The sequence below is a fragment of the Drosophila arizonae genome, chromosome 5 (genome assembly GCF_054131065.1).
Source record: "Drosophila arizonae isolate 15081-1271.41 chromosome 5, UAZ_ARI_1.0, whole genome shotgun sequence".
NCBI lineage: Eukaryota > Metazoa > Arthropoda > Insecta > Diptera > Drosophilidae > Drosophila > Drosophila arizonae.
In genome coordinates, this window is record NC_142925.1 from 26517167 (window position 1) to 26542125 (window position 24959).

At 43.8% G+C, this 24959-nt stretch overlaps 1 protein-coding gene and 1 long non-coding RNA gene across 3 annotated transcripts; one reads left to right on the forward strand and one right to left on the reverse strand.

Moving 5' to 3' along the window:
• The first annotated feature begins 231 nt into the window (after positions 1-231).
• nvy (CBFA2/RUNX1 partner transcriptional co-repressor nervy) lies at positions 232-24222 on the forward strand. Of its 2 annotated transcripts, none has more exons than XM_018012383.2 (6): positions 232-1510; positions 15271-15484; positions 21724-23180; positions 23247-23426; positions 23514-23639; positions 23713-24222. In XM_018012383.2, exons 1-6 carry the CDS (start codon positions 1508-1510, stop codon positions 24016-24018), a joined length of 2286 nt encoding a protein of 761 aa, XP_017867872.2. In that variant the 5' UTR covers positions 232-1507; the 3' UTR covers positions 24019-24222. The 2 variants fall into 2 exon arrangements, with proteins under 2 accessions (XP_017867872.2, XP_089325680.1); XM_089469554.1 differs by lacking the exon at positions 232-1510 and adding an exon at positions 14963-15028.
• LOC149268890 (uncharacterized) lies at positions 12690-13758 on the reverse strand. The gene is made up of 3 exons (XR_016270207.1): positions 13476-13758; positions 13247-13313; positions 12690-13193 (listed from the first exon to the last, which is right to left on the reverse strand). It is a non-coding gene; the product is annotated as an uncharacterized LOC149268890 (long non-coding RNA).
• Positions 24223-24959: the final 737 nt, after the last annotated feature.

Sequence of the window (24959 nt, forward strand, 5' to 3'; positions counted from 1 at the left end):
CATTTCGAGGCTCAGTTGTGTGCTGCGCTGCGGGCTTACCACAGACGGGAGGTGGTGTACACGGAGGGAGTGGTGGGGGTGGTTTGGCTATGTGCTATGTGTTTGTGAGTGTGTGAATCTGAGCATTTGACATGGTGTGAACACGCGCACAAGGGGCCATTTCAATGCTCTCAAATGCACAACAACTGGCGTGGGGTTAGCGGATTGTTTCATCTGACTTTCGTGTGAATACATGTGTGTGGGTGTGGGTGTGGATGTGTGTGCACAATTGGTTGGCAATTTATTTAAATATCGGCACGCAGTTGGAAACGCAATGCCAACTGGAATTTCATGGCAAGTGAAACACATTTCAGTGAAAATAAAACGAAACAACAGCAGCACCAGCAGCAGCAGAAGAAGCAACAACAACAAGAGAAGAGAAATTTGGGATGATGAGCAAGCTGCCAAAAAGGAATTTTTCAGCTGCCGCCGTCAGAGGCAGCACGACAACGGCGAAGAAGGGAGGCTGCGACTGCGACAGCGACAGCAGCTGATGTTAATAGCCCAGCGGGGCCAAACGCCGGCTGCTGCCAGGCGAAGCGAAAGAGAAGAAGTGCAGACTGCGACGATGTCTGGGCAGGCAGTTGCTGCTGTTGTTGTTGCTATTGCTGTTGCTGTTGCTGTTGCTGTTGCTGTTGCTGTTGGTGTTGTTCCCGCGCATGGCCCTGTGATAAGCCAAACGGCATAAGGTTGGGGTTGATGTGAGCAGCTGAACAGCTGTTTCTGACGCGAGCACCAACTGCGCCGGCGCCTTGCAAACTGCAAGCGCACGGCGAACGACGAGCCGACAAGCCGACGAGTAGCCGAGCAAGCGAGCCGAGCCAACGTCACGAAGAAAGAAACGAACGACGCAACCGAAACATGTGCTGGACTACCTGAGCAAGTCGGGACTGAAACGGCACTCACAAACCAATTCAACTTTCAACTGAGTGGACGTCACGCAGTAGAAGCAACAGCAACAGCAACAGCAGCAGTAGCAGTAGCAGCACAGCAGAGCAGAGTCAGCGTCGCAGCGTTTCTCTCAGTTTTCGGGACTCGGCATTCCATAGCCGCCATTCCCAGTTTCAGTCGTTTGGCAGTGGCCCGACATGCCGGTACAAGAGTCGCATCTACGTTTTCGCTCTCGCCAACAATTGTTGTTGCTCGCGCCGCGTCATGAACAGCAGCAGCAACAGCAACAGAACCAATAACAACAATATGAAAATGGAAAATAAATAAATAATAGAAATATGTGCAATTGAATTTATTGAAGCGGCACACGATTTGTTTCACATTGGTTGATAGTCAATTACGCCCCGTCATAGGCAAGGCGTGCGCGTGATTTTTAGTGGGTGTTAACGGCGAAAGTATCTCAAAGATACGCAAACAATGCAACAAAACGCTTGAGTGCAGTAAGAAGTGAGCATAATTAACCAAAGCACCGAATCATATTCACAAGAACGGCCAACAACAACAACAGGCAGCCAAAATGGTAAGTCAATGAGCCACATGTAAAGTATCTGAAAGATGCGCATCTGTTTTCTGTGTGCTTGTCCCCCTCTACCTACTCGGGCGCAACACATGTTGATTGTCTATGCCACGATAGGGCCAGCTGTCCCTGGCAGTACTCCCTCGATATGCTTATACTTGTGTATAAATATATGTATATATTGTATATCTGGAATCTGGGCAGCTGTGCGGTTCGCTCTTTAAATATATCTCAAATGCGACGCATCTGTTTTTTATTTGCGCAATTGTTTGGCCCAAAGACAAAGCTACAAAGTTCGCAATACTAATTTTCCAGCGTCTATCTATCTGTTTGTCTAAATGTGCATGTGTGTGTGTGTGTGTGTGTGTGAGTGCGCCACATTTTCGCATTGCCACAAGAAGAAAATGCTCAGCAGCGTATTGGTTTTGTCAGTTTCACGTGCGAAATTATAAATTACGAGTATTTCCCAAATGTTTTTTTCCTTTTATTTTGCCTGTTGTCACGTGGTGTGTGTGTGCATGTGTGTGCGTGTGTGTGCGTATGTGTGCGAGACAATAGTGGCATAGGCGAATTATGCGAATGTATCTGCCACTGACTAGTCGCCGTCTGTTTCTGATGGCCATGGAATGGGCATTGGGGAATCTTAACTGCAAATAATTGCAGATTCCGCTCCAACGTCTCCATATCAATTCGAGCACTAAAGAACTCTTCCGAAGCCAAAAACTTCTAAATAAGACATGACAGCATGAGGTCAATATATAATTGTATTATATAATAAATCTATCACATCCTGTTCATCAGCATAAAACCCTTATTTCGTTAGTTTCATTATTGCCATGAGAGCTTCATTACATATTTTGTAAATATAAATATTAAGAATAATTTCGGATATTCGTAATTTTTGGAAAACACATTACGATTTGGTCGATTGGCTATGTTAATCCTAAGATTGGCACTTGGAAGTTCTCTTTATATTATAATTTTTCCGAAATTACTAAAGTCGTGCGATTTATCATATATTCGTTAAGATTGCAAACAGCATAAATATTATATAAATATTATATGTTTAATGAAAACCGGAAATTTAAGAACTATATATCTTAGTTGATACACTAATACAATTATGATTCCTTCAAAGAATTCCTTGCACAGTCTATTTTTAAATATTTGTTTTATGTGGAGCTATTTATTTTTATGCAAAGATTACTTTCAACTTCAGGCACAAATAGATTCGAAATCGAAGCGTATATTAAAAAGTCAATAAAAAGTGCACTTCGCAGTAAATAATAGAGTACTTCAATTTATTATTATTATTATTATTATTATTAACGACGCGGTTGTTTTCACAATTTACTTTATGCATCCGTTAAGTTGTTAAACTTACGCTGAGCTCGCACGTGCCAAAGATCTGACAGAAAAGGCGACACCCTGCAGCTGGCCGAATATTTATGTTCAATTTCAGAGCAGCTTCTAACCAATTTTCCCATTCAGCTCACAGCTGGGACTGAACTGCTGCATGAACAGCTGCTGCTGCTGCTGCCTGCATGAGTCACTGGCAGCCCACCTTGTTGCCTCGCCGCGTCCCGCCTGGCCTTGACTAGACGGCAGCTGCTGCAGCGGTCCTGCCAAATGATCTGCACTTGTGCGGAAGTGTGTATGCGAGAGAGAGGGAGAGCACGTCCAGTCGAGGCAGCTGCCTCTTCATCTTTTTGCCTGAATAGTCTGGCCTACCTGGCTGATGGCTGTCATTGAGACCAAGACACCTGTATAAACATTTTAGAAGCTTGAGCTCTGCCACAAGTACTCTGCGGTTGGGTAAACTGGCAATTGCAAAAGGCTTATGACGGTGTTGCATACTGAGAAGTGCGAAATAATTTATCCGACTCGAAGTACTTGCTATACAACTATATAACGAAGGAATATATATGTATATATTTATATACATATGTATTTTTATCATAAATCTATGAAGCTATAGAGGCTAGATAAGCCAAAGAAGTACATGTAAATCATGTACGGAATTTGTATTTTTATACAAAAAGGAGTTACTTACACATTTGGAGCACCATCTGTAGACTCATATGTATTTTATAGGATTTCGATTTTTTTTTGTAATTGACTTCCATCCCTCTAACCATTCCCTATCCCTACATATGAAAAAGGCGTATTTCAAATACTAGACTTTTGCTTTGACACATGTACGCATTTTAATGTTGTAATCACGATCTAAAAGTTTCATGAAGATAGTCCATCGACAAAACAATTAAGAAAACTGTAGTCGAGACTGCTGATATTTTAATAATTCTTTGCGTCTTTCTGCTTACACGAAAGATACACACACACTCACAGTTCCCATAGTTAGCATACACTGCAGCCAATACGTGCATGCCTATGCGTGTCAGTGTGTGAGTGTTTCTTGCGGTACCAGAAAAACGAGATGAATTATTGAAATATCACTTCTTCGAAGGTTTCAGGGGATTTCGTAGTCGACCAGCCCGGACTAGATCTTTATTAATTAATATATATCATATTTTAGATATTCTCTATACAACTATATAACAATATATTTACGAATATATCTACATAACTGTATATCCTAACTAAGCCAATATATATGAGAACATAGCTAAATCAGAGACTAGGATTAAAATTTAATAGATATATGTTTATACATATATACATACATATATATATATATATATATATATATATATATATATATATATATATATATATATATATATATATATATATATATATATATATATATATATATGTTTAAGTATATTATATAATATAATATATCTGTATAACTAAAAGCTAAGTCAAGGAAACAACTCATCGGTCTGTCCATATTTGACCGACCCATCTGGCAACCCTAATCGACGAACACAAGTTTTTTTTAATCAAAGAAAATGAAATTTACTGCTGTCGATAATAACCATTTTATTTGACTCAAGTAGAGTTATTGAAATCACTTTTTATACCCTGAACCCATTGAAAATGGGAAATCAGGGTATAATGTTTTTGTGAAAAAGTATGTAACGGGCAGAAGGAGGCGTGGCAGACCCCACAAAGTATATATATTCTTGATCAGCGTGACGATATAGCCCTGAGTCGATATAGCCCTGTCCGTCTGTCCGTCCGTCCGTCCGTCCGTCCGTATGAGTGCGTCGATCTCAGAAGTTATAAGAGCTAGAGAGCTGAAATTTGTCATGCATACTCGTGTGTACCATACACAGTACGAGTTTGCTTTATTTTTTCGATGAATCGTCCGATAACTTTTTTATCGAGAATAATCGAAAAATGGATTTTGTTTTTTGTTTAGCCTAATTTGAACATTTTTAGACCTGGAGTCTTCAAATCTGCGTTGTATATAAAGTTAATCGATATAAAGATTTTGTAATTAACAAATTTTGGATACCACGCCCCCTTCTCCCCCAATTTGTAAAAAACGCATTTCAATTACTAGAGACTTGTGCTTTGCAATGTACACACGTATTTACCATATGATTACACTCTGAAAGTTTCATTGAGATCGTATGTCTACAAAAGAAATTATTCGACAAATAAATTCTCATAATATTGCCCACACTGCAGCGCAGTCGCTGCTTACTGCGCAGTTAGCAGAGCGCAAGCTTATGCGTGCGTGTGGATGCATATGTATGTATGTGTGTAAAAGAATTGCAGAATGATTAGAATATCAGTTTAGAGGGTTCAGGGTATCTCCTAGTCGAGCAGTCTCGACTGGATCCTTCTTACTTGTTTAATATTATATCTCTCAAATGGTCGCCTTGAGTATGGACAACCCTGTATACAGTTTCAGTTCGAACAACTTGTTGAGATGTTTACTTTTTCGTAATGCTTCCATTCAATATTTCAGGGTGTTAGAGTATCGCTGATTGTCTCACCAGAGACGTCTGCTTATTTATTCAGCTTGCAGAATATGCAAATACATGAGGCCTCGACAAAAGGCTCAAACCTTGCTTTGGCTGAAGGGGCGCAGAATTTGTTGGGCCAACAGAGCCAGCCAAGAAGTGGAGGTCCTAATCGGGTGGCGAGTCGTTACCTGCGCAATTTTCATAATGAATTACGTAGTTGATGGGCAGTTCGTTGGCTGGTTGGCTGGCTGGACTGCTAAATTGGCCTATTGACGAGCTGATTAGGGCCCGAAGGCAAGCGCAGCGAATGCACTGCCCATTGACAGTGCGCCGAAAAGGCCAAAGCGATTAAGATAATAGGCAAGCCGAGTGAAATGCACCTGACAGGCGCAGCTGTTACCGCTGCTGCTGCTGCTGCTTAGTCGTGGCGCCACATGTGGCATTGGCTCTGCACAACAGGCAGAACAGACGAAAAACAAAACCAACACCAAAATCCCTGCCCAGCCATCCATCAAGCCCTCAATCAATCATTAGCAACCTTATTCAACCACCCTGCCAAAAAGGGAAGCAAAGTTGTGGGCGGCGGTGGTGCCGGCATCATTTTCACACCTTGGCAATTAGGCGACACGCCCCGGCTGAGGGCCGCCCATGTGGCTGCCTAGGCGACATTGACTAATGAGGCGCCATTTTGTTCGCCGGCTAAACAGCTGAGACAACACGACAAATGACAATGGCGACCGGAAATAAGTCAATTTACTTATTAGCGCAGCGATAACAGCCATATTAGCCATATTGGCCATAATGGCCTTATTAGCCATATTGGCCACATTAGCCGTAACCACAGCATTTCATCTTTGCGAGCTGCGAGCAGCGGCTCAAAACCCAAAGCCAAACAAACGCCCAGCGCAATGAATGTGTGTGGTTGTGAGCGTGTGAGTGTGTGTGAAATGCACACATCCTTCGCGTAATCGAAAAAGTACCTTTGGTATTTCTTGACCAAAGCATTCTCTTGTCGATTGAAGTTTGCTGCTCTTGCGCTGAGCACAAAGATAAGGCAACCTCAGGGTATACCGATATCCTCAAAAGACATGCAATGTGATGATCAGGGCACTGAGTTGTGTCGTAGACATGCAGCCATGCTTGTCTATCTGTCTCTTATCCCCCAGACCGTTAGCTAGAGGTTTGCAGGTCAAGTACAGATTCACATTCTTATTATTATATTATCAATCAGGTCCAGGGTATCCTCTAGTCGCCCAGCTCGAGTGGTGCTTTCCTTTAGTGGCTGCTGCAAGTGGCAGCAACAGCAAAAGAAACCACAAAAAGTAAGAAAGAAAGTATATACATTCCAAAGCACAAGTCTCTAGTACTTGAAATAAGTTTTTTACAAATCGGTGGCTAAGGGGCGTGTTATCAAAAATCTGTAAATTACAAAATTTTTGTATCCATTAACTTTATATACAACGCAAATTTGAAGTCTCGAGGTCTAAAAAACAAAGGCAGAAAAAATGTCGATTTTTCGATTATTCTCGATAAATAAGTTATCGGACGAGTTATCAAAAATATAAGATAAACTTGTACTGTCTATGGTATACAGGAGTATGCATGCCAAATTTCGGCTCTCTAGGTCTTATATCTTCTGGGATCCTTTTGCTCATACGGACGCACGGACGGACAGGGCTATATCGAGTCAGCTCGTCGTCCTGATCAAAAATGTATATACTTTATGGGGCTTGCGATGATTTCTTCTGCCTGTTACATACTTTTCACAAAACCATTATACCCTGATTTCCCATTTTCAATGGGTTCAGGGTATAAAAATATATATATAGAATAGACTGGAGTGGTATATCCTGCTGATATCCATTCTCTTGCAGCTGCTCGAAACACTTGCTGGCCATAGCTCGAGCCAGAGAGGCCATGGAGCTGCCAGAGATGTTGCAGCTGTGGAGTGCGTCATGTTGTCCATTTGCTGTCGTTGCTTCAACAGATGCAAGAGTGTCATACTAAGTGCACATTTCATTCATTCATCTTCTTCATGGTGTTGCTGCCATTTCCAACATACACTTCATTGGGCCGCCTCCTCCCGCCGACCAGCTAGCCACGCCCCTCGACTAACTGGCAATCCTTTAGCCTCAACTGTCGCCTCTTATGTTTTAAACATTCTCTAAATTGTATGTGCAGAAAAAAAGAGAGAAAAGGAAAGCTTCAAAAAGAAAATGCCGGGACTAACGGCATGTCCAGCGCAGATACAGCATCGTTGGCATTAAGTCCCTTTGCTTTTCCCACCCCCGCTCTGCTTTTCCCATGGCCTTTGCCTTCGCGTTTGCCTTTGCCTTTCACTGGCAAGCTCCCAAATTGTCTGCTTGGGCTTGCTCTTGCTGCTGCTGCTGGTTGCTTTGGGCCAAAAACATTTGAATTGAATTTGCAGCAGCAACTGCCTCAATTTCCAGACACAGCGCTGACCTTGTCACATATACACACACACATATAAATATATATATATATGTATATACATATACAACGGGCTAAAGGGGCGTCGGCCAACAACGTCGACGACGACAACGTCGCAGCTGCCGCAATATTTCTTGCGCCAGATGAAACGCCTGATGCCAGGCAACGAAGCGACGAGCCAATGGACAATATACAAGGGAGCAAGAGCAACAGCAACGGCAGCCGCAGCAGCGGCAACTGAAAAACTGCGCCCGCCAAGTGGCAACAGCTGTCAGTTTAAGTATATCTACCTCTCTCTTTCTTTCCGATTCTCTCTCCCCCTCTTACTTTCTGTTTGTCCCCTTGGCCCCCCTTGCGTCTTGTTACTTGTCATGGCGCAGTTGCTTGAACTGCAGCTCAAGTGCCGGCAACAGATTTTTGCTGCTACTGCCTCAAGCAGTTGACTGTTGCTGGCATGTGTTGCAGGCATCGCAGCAGCAACATTCATCGACTTTTGCATGTGCCACGCATAAAGAAACAAAATTGGGCTTTGACGCCACACACACACACACACACACACACAAGGTGGCACAGCATTTCACAGGTGCTCCGGCACAGCTGTCAGTCGCAATTTTTAATTGAAAACGGCAGCAGCAATAGCACCACAACAATTGTCGGCCGCAGTCCTAGCCACGACATCAACTTTAGCAGCGGCAGCAGCAGAGGCAAGGCAGAGGCACGTGCCAACATGTGGTGTGCCCCGCTCTTTGGCCCACCCTCGAGGCCTCGCACGACTGTTGCAGACAACTTGGCTGCACAGGCCATCAACAACAGGAGCAGGAGCAACAACAACGGCGGCAAGTGGTGGCACGTGCTGGCGTGCAGCGCGCTAACTGAAAACGCTTTTCCAATCAGACAAGCAGAACAAGAGGAACAGTTGGAAAAATCTTCAATTGCCAGCGACGGAATTCGATTCGTTTGAAAATTGCATTTGTAGCAGCAGCAAATGCAACAGCGACTGAAACAGCAGCTGCATCAGCAACTGCAACATTAACAACATACAGCATGAGCAACAGCTGCAGCTGCATAATTGAATTGCTGGCAACATGTGGCAAAAGTCGCATGCCGCGGTTGCCAAATGTTCTAGCTGCAGCTGCAACACATTCGCCGACTCGCCGATTCTCTGGCTGGCTAGTTAATGGCCAGGCGAGACATAAAACAGTTCATATCGGAAATAAAACAGACCATAAAGCCGATTAAGCGCGACACTCGCTCAACTGTTTTTCCTGCTGCTGCTGCTGCTGCTGCTGCCGGTGCTGCCGCCGCCTTTTTTGTGGCTGATGCTCGTCGCTCTGACACGCTATTATCTTATTATGCCCGACACACACACAGAAAATGCCAAAGGGAGGCGACGTAAACAGCAGGGACACACACGTGCGGTGACTAGTGCAGAATTGTTGCTGTTGATGGTGCTGCTGTTGCTGCTGCTGGTGCTGCTGATGCTGTTGTTGCTGCTGTTGTTGCTGACTGTCTGTTTGTCTGATGTGTAATTTAAAATAACAGCGAAGCTGCGGCTCGTTGCAGCCTGTCACTTGCACACACACACACACACACACACAGAAGTAGCTATGCGCGAGGGTAGTTCAATAAGCTTGTACCATATACATATTTGGGAAAGCATATCAAAACTGAAATGAATAAAAAAGACTTAAGACATACAGACAGAATGTGGTATATAAGACACAATAATATTGTAATTCTTTATTATATTTTCAATAATTCCTAATATACTCATACTGGATTATCAGTTCCAATTTATTTTTGGCTTTATTTTCCATTTTTTAGTTTTTATTGAGCAACGTTTTAGAATCCTTACGCGTACCTTGCCTCTCAACTACTTCAAACACATCAATGATTTTTCACTCAATCAACAGTCAATAGACAATTTCAGATATCTTCTTTCTACAATTACAAACTATTCGTCAATCATTCGTCAATTATTTGATTAGAGGAGCCTTACATCATCTCTGAGACATATCTTGTTCAACGACTCCTGATGGAAACTGAAGCTCGGAGCATTCATATTCTTCTGAAATACTTTTCAATTCTTGTGAGCAATTCGATGCTATGCTTGGATGCAATTATGTTTGTAGCTTCATGTGTAATGAAGCAGCTGACGCTGCAAGTTGTAAAAAAAACCTTTTCACTGTGAAACACACTAACACACAGATCGAAATACGTGCGAGTGTGTGCACGTCCTTTGTCTGAATGTCTGATATATTTGTTGTTGTTGCTACTCCTGCTGCTGCTGTTGCACAGGTGTCGTCGCCAGTAATCTCTTTCAGGCGGCGTTGGCGGCGGGCGCCACTTGTGCATAATGACGCTGTCCGCAGAGCCACATACAAAGCCGGACTGTGTGTGTGGTCGAGAGAGAGAGGGGGAGAGAGAGAGAGGGGGAGAGAGAGAGAGGGGGAGAGAGAGAGACAGAGAGAACTGGACTCGTCCACGTGGCTGTCATTGGCACACACACGCAGCGCCTGTACGTGGACTGCCAGCTTACAGTTAAAGCTCATGCAGCTGTGCTGTGATTTCCAGCCAACGAGTCCCAGACTCAGACGCCCCCCTCCCCCTTCCCCCTCTTCCTCACTCCTCCAGCACTTACAACCCTTCAGAGCTGTTCAACTTATTGTTGTTGCTGTTATTATTACAGTTGTTGGGCCTTTTCACTGCTGTTGCTACTCCTGCTCCTGCTCCTGCTACTGCTGCTGCTGTTGTTGTTTTTGTTCTTAGTAAAAGGGATAAAAGTATATACTTGCTGTGCTGACCAGCCACATGGCTAAGCTGGCCTTTTTTATATGAATTAAATGAATGTCGTTGAATTTTTTATGATTTGTGTTGCGCCTAATTGAAAATTATGTGCGAGTTGCTGGCTCTACTCCTGCTTCTCCTCCTCGTCGGCTGTTGCTTTTCATTTGTCATTGCTTTGGCGAATTGCTTGCCTAATAGTTCCCACGCCCCTTGCACGTCCAGTTGCCAGAAAACGGCTTCGCCTCGCAGCCGTTTAAATAATTACTTTTTCTTTTAGCAATTTAGCCAGCAGCCGGTTGCCAGCGCCAGCGTCAGCGCCAACAGCTGCCTGCCGGCCCCAACCCCATGGCACACCCCCAGCATCCTGCCTCATGCCCCATGCCCCGCTCTGTTCAAGTTTTGTGGCAAAAGTTCTGCGGGCGACATTTTCCATTTTGCTCAAACTGAAGCTCAAGCCCAGGCGCTTTGAAGTGGCTGAGACCCTAGCGTAGGTGTAGTGAGCATGCTGTATATCTGTGTGTGTGTGCGCAGAGGGGTGGCAACGACACAAGTTGAAGCTCTGTTCGCCTGATGGCGCCGACAGGCGACAGCTGCTTGAGAGACGACGACGACGACACGGCTGCTGCTGACATTTGATTCATTCGTCATAGCCGGGTCCTATGCCTCGCTAACAGCTGCTGCCAGCCAGCCAGCCAGCCAGCCAGCCAGCCAGTGAGCCAGTGAGGCAGTGAGCCAGCCAAGCTATTAAGTGAGTCAGCCCATTCCATAACCAGCCGGCCCCTCGCAACTCCCACTCACCTGGCGCACACTCGAAACACTTGTTGTTGCCGTCTGTCACGCATGTTTCATTTGGTTAGTTTCCGCCCTGCCCACTGACCAGCAAGCCACCTAGCCAAACAGTTGACAAGTGTTATAGACGCCATATGTCGGTTGGATCTGTCATTAGTCCTCAATTCCCGTCCCTCTGCCCCCGTCTCCGCCGCTGTTGCTCCTCTTTTGTCGGCACTTCGGCAAACGGCAGCTGCGTGTCAAGTGTTTGTTTTTAATAGAATTTCATTTGCAGCATTTTTGATAATTTGCCTGATGCGAAACAGCTGCCCGCCAGCTTGCACTCTTTTCTCTCCCTCTCTCTCTCCCCCTCTCTCCCTCTCTCTCTCTCTCACTCTCTCTCTTTCTCTTGCTCTCTCTCACTCTCTGTGTGTCTCTGCCGCTCTGAGAGATCTGTACGAGCCCCTGAAGATCCCAAGTGCGACGATTGACATTAAACATTGCCCAACAAAATAAGAAGAATAAGAAGGCAAATGTGTTTTACACCTCAAATGTATTTTTACACCTCTCATAGATTGATCGAAAACATGAATGAGAATGAGCACATTTTTTTCTGACTCTAAAATGTTGATGTTTCTGTGCTTTTTCCTCAATTTCTCTTACACTTTTGTTTATGCAGCCGACAAGCTGCACAAACTCCCACAGCTCGCCCAGGTATTTACATATTTTAGTGATAAAAATCAACACATTCTTTCATGCTCAGCCGACATGGGTCGATCAACGGGCCACCGGACATGGAAATGAGCAAGTGCGTGCCAAAAAGGGGTTCCTCGCCAATGTGCTGCTCCCCATAGACAGCGCTCGACACCGGGATGGGTGGTTGGGTGGGAATGTCTGGGTTGTGGTTGCTTAAATGGGCAGTCAGTTCCGGGTGTATACATGTGCTGTTTATACTTGCCAACAGCAGACAGTCGTGTGTTATGTAAGAGAAGCTATAAGAGCTAGATGCTGCATTCTCGTGTATTCTATACGCAGTACAAGATTATCATATTTTTTCGATAGCTCCTCCGATTTTTTTATCGATAAATGGATTTTGTCTTTTTTTTCAGGCTTATTTAACATTTAACAATATTAGACTTGGAGATAGGGTTGTTAAAAAATGTTTAAATATAATATCAATGATATTCAAAGTTTTAAAAAATTTCAAAATGATATTTGATATTTAACAAAACAAAATCGATATACCAATATTTTCCGATTTTATTTATTTTATTTTTTTTTTATTTTTTCCCCACAATCCGTCCCAAAAAACAAGGATTATAGGAATATGTATTTTTTATTAAAATGACGATGACCGTCTAACTCAAGTATTCGGTATTCAATGATTTAAGAAAAAACGCGTTCCGTGATATGAGTATCCGTCATACGACTTTGTGAGGCGCTGACAACACATTTTATTGCCGACGCAAGTCACTTCGGCACTCCAGCACTAAGCTATCACGGGTGGTTAAGCATCGTAATGCGATCTTCGACTACCACTGACTTCATGTATTTTTCTTCAATTAATGTTGTTATCTGGAAAAAAATATTTGGGAACGCGTATTGACTTCATGATTATACTACATAGCAAAGCAGCCAAAATGAATGCTATACTTGCCTTGGCCCGGCCAGACACTTTCAATTGCGGCACACATGTGTTGAGAAGGTGTGTTCGACCTTCTTTCTCCACGCACCGGACAGGAATGTTGTCTCTGCAAATCATAAAGCTTCTAGTATATCACTTGTCTTTTGTCCATTTTCTAAAATGAAGAAAAAGTTTAAAAAATCCAGATTACACGTTTTTTTTACATACCTTTAAAATATTCAGCATTTCTGAAAGATTGTTGAATTGTTTGGTTTTCACCAGAGTTCATCGAAACCTAATTATTTAGACAAACGAATAAGAATTTAGAATCATAATTCGCGAAACAATCCAAATGAAAATCAATCGTGTGTATTCCGAGAGAGCACGGGCTTTAAAATTACACACATACGCACAAACACTAAAATTGCGCCACTTTAAATGATGTGTAAGTACTTACCTTTTTGGTTGCACTTTATAAAAGCATCATAGTGTTTGTTTTTCATATGCGACGCTAAATTTGATGTGTTACCACTTGTTTTTATTATTTTAAGGCACAGATTACATTTGGCTGTTCCATTTTTAAAGTCCGAATAATTCGTTTTCACCATATTCAATTTCTTTACTTTTATGCTTGGCTCACTTATCACAATAGTGACCAACTCAAATATATCAAAAATTCACAAAAAATATATACTAGATATTTGGCAAAAAAAAAAAAAAAAATCCCTATACATATATTTTTTTAGCAAGAAAAATCGATATATTGATATTTCGATATATGTATTTTCGACAACCCTACTTGGAGATTTCAGACTTACTGTGTATATACATTTACTGAATACGTAATTTACAGATTTTGCATACCACGCCCCCACGCCAACAATTTCAAGTAGGGACTTGTGCTTTGGAATGTACACACATTCAGGGTATCTCCTAGTCGAGCAGTTGACTAGAGCCTTCTTACTTGATTTTTGTAACAAGTAAGAAAGCTCTAGTCGAGACTGTTCGACTACGAGATCCCCTGAACCCTTGGAGCAATAGCTATTTCAATAATTTTTCGCGTCTTTCAGCTTACACCACAAACACGCACACACACGCATACACACACACATACACACACAAACGCATACACACACACACATACATGAACACACACATACACACCCAAGCACCCACGCTTAAACACGCATGGGCTGCAGTGTGCGCTTACTATGAGAATTTTATTGTTTAATAACTTTTTTTGTGGACATACGATCTTCATGAAACTTTTAGATTATAATTAAAACATGGATATGCATGTGTTTGCCAAAGCACAAGTCTCTAGTATTTGAAAAATTATATAAATTGCATATAAGCATACATAAAAAAATTGGAAACTCTAGCAATAAAGGTGTAGAAGATATAATTTTATAACTGGTTTTCGATAAGGTTTTTTATCGATAATAAAATAACGGGATGAGTTATCGATTTTTAGTGATAAGCTCGATATTCGCGCTGTAATTACGGACATTTAAAAAAATAATTTGAAGTCTCTAGCTCTTTTATCTTCTGAAATCGACGAGTTCATACATACGGACAGACGGACGGACAGACAGACGGACAGACGGACAGACAGACGGACAGGGGCAAGTCAACTCAGCTCGTCGTCCCGATCAAGAATATATATACTTTGTGGGGTCTGCCACGCCTCCTTCTGCCTGTTACATACATTTCAACAAAACCATTATACCCTGATTTCCCATTGAAAATGGGTGAAGTTTCAGCCCCAACTTGTACACTGTCTGCTTATGTAATTGTCGCTCAACTGATGTTTTGACATTTCCCGCCCCGAACATTACCAATTCCAATAGTTGGCTGAAAATTGCTGATTGGGGCTTGCCAAATAATTTGGTATGCGCTGGAAATACCTTAGCTGCAGCTGCCCCTAATGAGAATCGCTCCCAGGGCCAACGCACACACATGTTTACAATGCTCCGGCAACGGGCATGGCCAGCTAGGACCTTGGGATTGGTGAGCCCAATTTGCATGTCAGAGAACAATTTAATCAAATTGAAATCAAATAATTTGAAATCATAATGTGAGAACTTTGTCACTTGATGTTTTCGTAGACGCATGGGAACCTGAACAGGTTTCGTTGTTTATAATTACAAACTGTGGGGCATTTTATTGTTGCTGTTGTTGTTGTTGCTTGTTGGGGGCAACGACAACATCAGAGTGCGTAAGTTTCTTAACTAATTTGCGACTATTTCCAGATGGCGCTCGACGGCAAAGCGATAATTAAGGAGGAGATTACCGACAAGGACGCCTACGATGCGGCGGCAGCAGCAGCAGCAGTAGCAGCGGCAGCGGTCTCAGTCGCAACATCAACAGCTGCCTCATCCGCGTCATCCTCAGCGTCCTCATCAGCAGCAGCAGCAGCAGCCAACACAGCGGCTACTGCGGCTGCAATTAGTCGACGGTTTAAAGGTGAGTGGCATGCGGACAACACACGTGTGAGCAGTGGGTGGCCTGAAAGCGGGATGTTCGGGTAGGGGAAGAGGAAGTATCTATGTGTGTGTGAGTGAGTGTGGCAATGACAGACGTTAAGGCGTTTAATTTGGACTCCAGAGTTGGGATTGGGAGCACAAGTGCAGCCAAGCGACAGCCCCAACGATTGATGGTGTGAATCGTAGCAGCTGTGTGAGTGCGTGTGAGTGTGAGTGTGAGTGAATATGAATGTGAGTCTGAGTTCGAGTGTGAGTGTACACTAAGGGTGTTTGGCTGTTTATGTTAAGGCTAGGCTAAACAATTAGCGATATGAAAATCAACATGTCTTGCCAGCGAGAGAAAGAAAGAGAGAGAGAGAAGCGGAGAGAGGGCGAGAGAGAGAGAGAGGGATAGAAATTTTAAGCCAGAGTTAAATATTATAAATGAATTAATGCACAATACATTTAGCATAAATAAATTCCAAAATTATAAAATTTGTTTAGTCACATGAAAGTTTTAACAATTCGTAATTGTCCAATTTTCTAGGAGTGTCTGAATGCTCAGGTTCTTAAAGGCCCAAGAAAAGTTATTTTTAATAAATAGAGAAAAGACAAATATGAACATTTTTAGATTAAACTATAAACTGCATAACTATAGATTTTTCTTATGGACGTCTATGGAGATTTATTTATTTATATATGTATTTTTGGTTGGCGGTTTGGCTTGAGCTTACAGTGCTTATCATATTTAAAACCCACTTTTAATCCACTTAAACGAATCGGCTGAAAATTTTTCCCAAATGACATATTTCCTTAAAATCTTCAAAAATGAGTAGTTCGATATTTCAATTATGAATAGCAACAAACTTTTTCAATTAAAATTAACGACTTTATAACGATTTCTTAAAAAGAAGCAAAAAAAAACAAGTAAAAAAGCTCTAGTCGAGACTGCTCGACTACGAGATCCCCTGAACCCTTGGAGCAATAGATATTTCAATAATTTTTCGCGTCTTTCAGCTTACATAAGAAACACGACACGAACTGCGAACTGCGAACTGCGACACACATACACTCACACATGCATACACACACAAACGCACACACAGGCACACATACACACACACGCATACAGACACACATACACACACACATACACACACACATACACAAACACATACACACACAAGCACCCACGCATAAACACGCATGGGCTGCAGTGTGCGCTTACTATGAGAACTTAATTGCTTAATAACTTTTTTTATGGACGTACGATCTTCATGAAACTTTCAGATTATGATTATAACATGAATATACATATAATTGCCAAAGCACAAGTCTCTAGTATTTGAAATACGCTTTTTACAAAAGTGTGGGTGAGGGGGTGAATTTAGAGGTGGGGGGTAAATTTTAACAAAAACCGAAATTGTATAAATTGCATATAAGCATACATTAAAAATTTGGAGACACTAGCAATAAAGGTGTAGAAGATATAATTTTATAACTGGGTTTCGATAAGGTTTTTTATCGATAAAAAAATATCGGGATGAGTTATCGATTTTTAATGATAAACTTGATATGCGCGCTGTAATTACGGACATTTAAAAAAAATTTGAAGTCTCTAGCTCTTATATCTTCTGAAATCGACGCGTTCATACATACGGACAGACGGACAGACGGACGGACGGACAGACGGACAGACAGACGGACAGGGCCAAATCAACTCAGCTCGTCGCCCTGATCAAGTATATATATACTTTGTGGGGTCTGCCACGCCTCCTTCTGCCTGTTACATACATTTCAACAAAACCATTATACCCTGATTTCACATTTTCAATGGGTTCAGGGTATAAAAAACAAAAAACAAACAGCTCCCATTTGCTGTATCAAAATTATAGCCCAAATTCATGCTTTGGTCAAAAAAAATCCGAAATCGTTGCGGATTGGGAAAACGAATGTTAATATTTTGTTCCGGCCTCCATTTGCCTAAGTGAACTTAAAAACTCGCTTCGTCATTGAAGCCACTAAATTTATCTTTTTCATTTTCGAAACTTTGTCATTCATTTAGAATCTACGTTTTAGGATCTTAAACTGTACAAGCGGTTGACCTGTTGATGGTTTTGCGTTTATCGACCGCATTTAGTAACGGTTTTCCCGCCATTCGTTTTCTTTATCCATATTCTTCGGGATTAAAATAGACTCTCCTGACTCAAAAAGTGAGAAAATACGGCCCTTTTCATGATCAGATAATTGTTTTCCAAGCGGCATCTCTTAAAAATTATCTAAATTTATTTAATTACAAGGTCTGGAAAGCCAAAAGTCTGCTCCGCACTTAATAAACTAAAATTTGTTAATGTGGGCTGTAATTATGATACACAAAAATGCAAGCAAAAATGCTAGCACACAGCAAAAGTTAACAGTTCTTTCTTAGTTTTCTATAAATTGATCACAAATTTCGATAAATTCTACTAAATCCTGTCAACAAAGTATTGTCAAATTTATTTTAAAAAACCCTTAAAAATGTTGTTAAAATTGGTTCAAAATTGAAGTTGCTGGATATGATAAGCACTGTAGATAATACCGCGTATCAGAAAACTTAAAAAGAATTAGAAAGCGAAAATACCAACAAATGCTTGAATGACAACAAAATTATTTGCATTAACATATATAAATATATATGTATGTACGCCTGTGGTCAAAAATAGTAGTAGTATTAATACGGTTCGTCATAAAAACTAACTGATAAACTGAAGATTTCGACACAAACTTGAAACGAATTTTAAAATTAACATACAATTAATTAATTATTAATTATTGAGTTACTAATTCTCCAAATATTTTTTGCGACATTTAGTGCTCGGTCGCACTAATGTTTTTATCAGCGCATCAGTATACATGAATTTATTAAATATATTTCCAACACTTCGAGATATTTATGTGAACTACCTAATATCAAATGTGAAATTAATTAAACACATTTAAATTTGTTAGGCAACTTTTTAAAAGATTATTTACTAAAGATATTGATAACCAGATCTGAAAAATAATAAAATACTTCATTGAATTTTTAAATATACAAGAATTTATTTAATCAATCAACATATATTTTTAAATATACAAGAATTTATTTAATCAATCAACATATATTTAGATAAGCTGTTCACAGATATTTTGAGCCCTTAGCAACTGCCTTCAAATGTTATGTTGATTGCGAGGGATGCTGGATAGCCAGCAGAATTTTACCATTCTATATATATTTTTTGCTGTTTGAACAATACTCCATGGAATAGCAACGGCTGCTGGCGTTCCCAGCAGCAACAGCAGGAAGAGGAGGAAGTGCAACAACAGGCTTCATATGGCAAAAAGTGTGGCCAGCTTTTGGGGACTGCTGAATTGTATGCGCTCCTTTGATTGCTGGTGCTTTTGTTGTTGTCGTTGTCGACGCTCTAGTTGCTCTGGCTGTGCGTACCTGTGTCACAAGCTGCGCCTGTTCCCAGGCCAATAAAGCGTGCGTGCGCGTGTGTGTATGCTCTGAATTTAAGGCGCTTAAATTGTATGAAACCCAGCTTTCTAATTAGCATTCAAAACTGAAGCTCTTCAAAAAAAAGTTTTGTTCAACAAATGTTTGCTGTGTTGCAGAGACGCCCACAACATCAACAGCAGCATCAGCAGCATCAGCAGCAGCAGCAGGAGCAGCAACTTCATTATGGTCTTCTGCCGCCTGCTGATGATGATAATCACAAACAGCGCATGATGAATATTTGCCAAAATGATTGTTTTCCCAAATGACTATGCCAGCAACAGCAACAGCAACAACAATAGCAACAACACTAACTAAAGTTGCCAACATTTCGTTCTGTGCGCTCGACTGCAATCTATGGGACGCAGCTGTGCAAATTCTGTTGCCCATACACTCATACATTCCAGCATACACACACACACACACCCACATACACACACACACACACATGCATAGACTGCCATTAGCCCACGCTGCGTATACGTAACCCTAAATCGATGGCTGCTGCTGCTCTTGAAACTCACTCATGAAGCTGATGTTGCACCAGCCGTCGAGGCTCCCACATGGCCGCATTGCCATGCCCCAACCCAGCACACACACTAACTAACACACACACAAACGGAAAATTGCCAACATTATGTTTTAGAAAATATGTGAATTGTCAACACAAAATTTTCGTAAATAGTTTTTCGTGGCCGAAACATTTTTCGTGCCCAGTCACAGCTGGTCAGCTAACCGCCCCATCAGCCATGCCCCCATCCGTTCGGCCCTTGGGGCACAACTTTGGGTCACTTGCGGTTTGCGGCTCTAGCAAACTTTTAAGCCTCAGCCAACTGCAATATTTTACAATTGTACCCCAGCAGCACGCTGTTAGATAGCTGTGGGATACTCGGACTCAGTGAGACAGATACATAGCCAGAGCGACACTTGGTTCCTTTTATTTGTTTGATTATATTATACACACTTTTTTGCTTTTTGCATAGCAGACAATTACAGGGCCGGCGGCGGCATCATGTGATCCATCATTGTCTATGTTTGGCGTTTGATAAGCCGCCGCCAACTTAGCTGAGTGATGCCTCCCAGTCCCCACCGCCTCGTGCCCCCTCCCTCTCTATCTGTGTGTGTGTGTGTCTGTGTGTTTGTGTCCCTTCGATTGGCGTGCCTGAATGGCTGTGAAAACACAGCCAGTTGCAGCTGTATCCACAATCATTATCACAAAAGCAAACTACAGCAGCAGCCACAGCAGCAGCAGCATCGACTGGCTGCCATGAACGTCGTCATCGTCAACAGCAGCAGCAGCAGCAGCAGCAGCGGCAGTAACAGCAGCAGTGGCAACCTTTCCACTCCCGCTAGCCGCCCAATCACACACACATAAACAATTTCCATTAGCTTGTACAAACAAAGTTGGTGTGTGTTTGGTCTCCAGTGCGACACAGGCGACAATATATTTGCGAAATGAATTGTTTGAAAATTTACAATGAGATGTATCGCAATAGCAATATATTGAGAGTTAGATAGACAGACAAAGAGAGGAAGAGAGAGAGAAAAAGAGAGAACAAGAGAGCGAGGTTTAGGGATAGAGATTGCGAACGCGTCTAACATAAGTCCCAAAAATAACAAGTATGAAAGCTATAGTCGAGACTGCCCGACTACGAGATCCCCTGAAGTCTTCGAGCAACTGATATTTCAATAATTATTCGCACATGGACACACACGCACACACACAGCCCTACGTACGCACGCATAAACACGCATTGGCTGCAGTGGTAGCTTACTATGGGAACTTAACTGCTTAATAGCTTTTAGATTTCAAAGATAACATAGATATGCCTGTATTTTCCAAAGCACGACGAGCTGAGTCGATTTAGCCCTGTCCGTCTGTCCGTATGTTTGGACGCCTCGATCTCAGATCTAAGATCTAAGCGCTAGAGACTTGAAATTAATTAATAAATTTTGAAATATCAGTTGCTGGAAGGGTTCAGGGGATCTCGTTATATTTTGTTATATTTTTGTTTTGCTATTAACGAAAACTTATTCGTTTTTATTTGTCGCCTGCAACCGTTGAGCTTCGTGTGCCAAGCCCAAATCCCCCACTTTCAGTTCCGGACCAGTCCCGAGCCACACTGTGCTGTGGCTTTGACGTTGAGCTGCTGCTGAATGCGGCGTTTTGGCAGCAGGATCAGGTCCAGGCACGTTGCACCCGGCGGAGCAACTCGATTCCCCCGTTTCCCTCGTAGTGCAACTACTCTTCTCTCCTCCTTGGGCCACCAATTAGTGCGTGTTGCTTGATTTGCTTGCTCGACTCGGCTGGCCTGCACGGGGCTGAGCTGGGCTGGGCGCTTGTTGCCTGGCAAATGGTACCCAAAAATGTTTGCTAATTTATTTCCCATGTTCAAACAAATTTGTTAATGCTAGTGCGGCGTCCCCCGGCGATGGGACAGACAAGTGCTGTAGCATGTTTGCGGTCGGCAGAAATATATACATATTTTGCTGCACGGCTGATGTTGCTTGCCTCTGCCTAGCTTCCGAGTTGGCCAGAATCGGAGCTTCCGAGCTGCAGTAACGTCTACAGCAGCTCCTAATGCATTTGTAATGCGCTTCGTCTGCACATCCTGTGCGTTCCTCTGTGTGTGTGGGTGTGGGTGTCTTGTTTCTCTTCATTGTTTATTGCGAACTAACTAACGAGCTGACTGCTTCCTTTTCCCTTTTAATCCGACAAACAGCTAACAGCAGCAACAGCAGCAGCAACAGCAGCAACGGCGACAAGAGCTCCAGCACCACCGCCACCAACTCCTCTTCGGCAGGCGGCAGCAGCAGCAGCAGCAGTAGCAGCAGCAAGGACATGTCCATCACCGGCACCAACACAGTCAGCAGTCAGCAGCTCACGCCCAACGGCAGCCGAGAGCGGGAGCGTGAAAGGGAACGGGAACGGGAACGAGAACGAGAACGTGATCGTGAACGTGAAAGGGATCGGCTCTGTCGCACGCCACCAGAGTCGCCTCCTGCGCTGGCGCGCAATATGGCAGCTGCTCCGCGCTCTCCCCACTCACCGCCCCAGCAGATGCACCACCACCAGCGACCACAGCGCAATACGAGCGCCTCCCCCGTGGTAAACGGCGGCGCTAGCTCCGCCACGTCGCCCACGCCAGGATCACAGCACGCAGCCTCTCTAGCCGCGGCTGCGGCCGCGGCTGCAGCGGCTGCTCACGTGGAGCAGGCGCGACTGCTGTCCAAGCTGCGGAAGTTCCTGGGCGCCCTGCTGCAGTTCTCGCAGGAGCTCGGCCAGCCGGAGGTGAGCGAGCGGGTGCGCGCCCTAGTGCTGTCCTTGGCTAGCAGCAACATATCACTGGAAGAGTTCCGACTGGCCCTGCAGGAGGCCATCAACCTACCGCTGCGACCGTATGTGATGCCGCTGCTCAAGAACAGCGTGGCCCTGATGCAGCGCGAGATCCTGGCCCTGGCGCGAGCCACTAACCAGTCGGCCATGCAGTACGTGACCAGCAACGAGCAGGCTGTGATGGAGCTGACGCCCCATGGCGTGGGCAGCGCCGAGTTCGCGGACATATTCGTGCAGCTGGAGGCGCCGGCGCCGGTTGCAGCCAACGGCAATGGCGGGGTACTTTTCAAGCGCCGCTCCTCGGACTCCATCATGGAGCACAGCGCGCACAACGGCCTGCAGGAGTGGGCAGAGTACATGCCCAACGCCGGCGCAGCCTACGCGCCGCCCAGCAAGCGACTGGCCATGCATCCGGCTGCCGCCCACTCGGTGCTCGCCTTCGACTATAGCACTGCGACTGCTGCCGGCGAAGCGGCTGCTGCCGCGGGCTTCATGCAGCGTGACGAGCGGGACCTGCGCCTGCCCGAGTCGGGGCAGGGCGCTAGCAGGCTTTCGCTGCCCCAGGTGGCGCGCGGGGGCAATGCGCCAGCAGCAGCTGCTCCTGCCCCTGCTCCTGGCGGCGAGGAGGAGTGGAAGAACATCCACACCATGCTTAACTGTATCTCGGCCATGGTCGACAAAACCAAGCGGGCCATCACCATCCTGCAGCAGCGCGGCATCGAGCCACAGCACGGCAGCAACGGCAGCCAGGACCTGACGCCCGCCGCCATGGCCGAGCTGCGTCGCCAGACCGAGGAGAAGGTGGCCGAGTTCAAGCGTAACGCCGAGGATGCAGTCACCCAGGTGAGTCTCCCACAGAGTCCCCAGACTTAGCTTTGTGTTTACTGTGCTCTCCTCCCGCCCTGGCAGGTCAAGCGGCAGGCGGTCATCGAGATACAGAGAGCCGTGGTGGCAGCTGAAACGCGTGCAGCCGAGATCATGACTCAAGAGCGACTGCGCATGGAAAAGTTCTTCATGGAGATGAGTCGCCACTCCAGCGGAGATCGCGATCTGGATAATAAGTCGCCATCCATAACCAGCGCGCAAAATGTAAGTGCTTTCTAAATACTGAACCTTGGGATTACATATTATTTCATTAACATAACATAATATTATTCCTTGGCCCTTCCATTACAGGGCAGCAGCCTGCAGCAGCAATGCTGGAACTGCGGCCGCAAGGCCACGGAGACTTGCTCCGGCTGCAACATGGCACGCTACTGCAGCGCCTCATGCCAGTACAGGGACTGGGACAGCCATCACCAGGTGAGTTGCCAGCAGCTGAAGGAACCCTGCTGAACACATCACTAATCCCAGTGCTCTTCGGATCGGCTTATAGGTGTGCGGCAACTCACGGGCTAGCGAGCTGAGCGCCAAGCATTTGCACTCCGCCAGTGCTAACACCAGCGCCAGCGGCATGCGCAGCGCCATGGCTGCCCGCTCCCCTCCCACGCCTACAGCCGCAGCAGCGGCAGCCGCAGCGGCAGCGGTGCATCTGCAGGCGGCTGCTGCCGGCGTGCGGGAGTCGGCAGTGGCCGGTGGCACGGCTGGCGGCACTGCGGCCGTTGGCGTCGCTGGGGGCGGGGCTGGGGTCGCCGCTGGCACAGCCAGTGCGCTGGTGCCCAACGGACTGGGCTCCAAATGACGCATTCGCATGATGAAACCCAAGAAGAAATACTTGTGCTAGTCAAATTACCGATCGGGCTCGAATACGACGATAAAATTATAATCTACATATACAAATAGATATGGAGTTTAACTAACGTAAACCTTAACCAAAAGAAAAATCGGACATTGTCAGCATTATCCAAATAGTCTTTAATTACATACTTAATATACTTCAAGTAAACGAGATAGATATGTAATTTGAACCTAACACATTTTGCAGTATATTAAAAATATAAACAAAAATATATTAAAAAGGAAAACGAGTTAAGTGCGCGTCAAAATAATTTAATTCAACTCTAGTTTTTGTGGAAATTACGAGAGAAACGAAAATGTTTGAAATCACGCTGAAAAGCCTCAAAGCCTCTCTGAACTTTATTGACTTAAATTAAATTGTATGAGCACTTAAAAGACAGCAAGGCATAAGAAATAAATAGAAAATAATTCAAATATTTGCACCACAATTAATCAACTTAAAAATATGCAAAATTATATTAATGCAAACTCTTAAATGCAACTCAGATTTATTTAAGAGGTCAAAGCTGCAAGTAGTAATTAGGAGCCAGCCCGTGCAGCGAGGGGAGGGAGGTTGAAGAAGACGCGAATACTTAAAGTGAACATAGTAATTTTTATTAAATAATAAAATATGATAAATATAATGATTAATATTATTATTATTATTGCCATTACTGCTATAATTATGGATAATTTACTGATTATATATATCTATCTGTATGTATTTAAATTATTAATTAGTATTTATTGTATTTCTAAACACGTATTTAACTGTACTTTAAATATAGACAAGCAAGAGAAAACCAAAAGCAAATGCAAGAAAATACCTAATCTAAATGTTACAATCCACACAAAGAAAGGCTAAAAAGAAACCCAAGAAATAAAGTGTTTTAAACCAAAAACTCG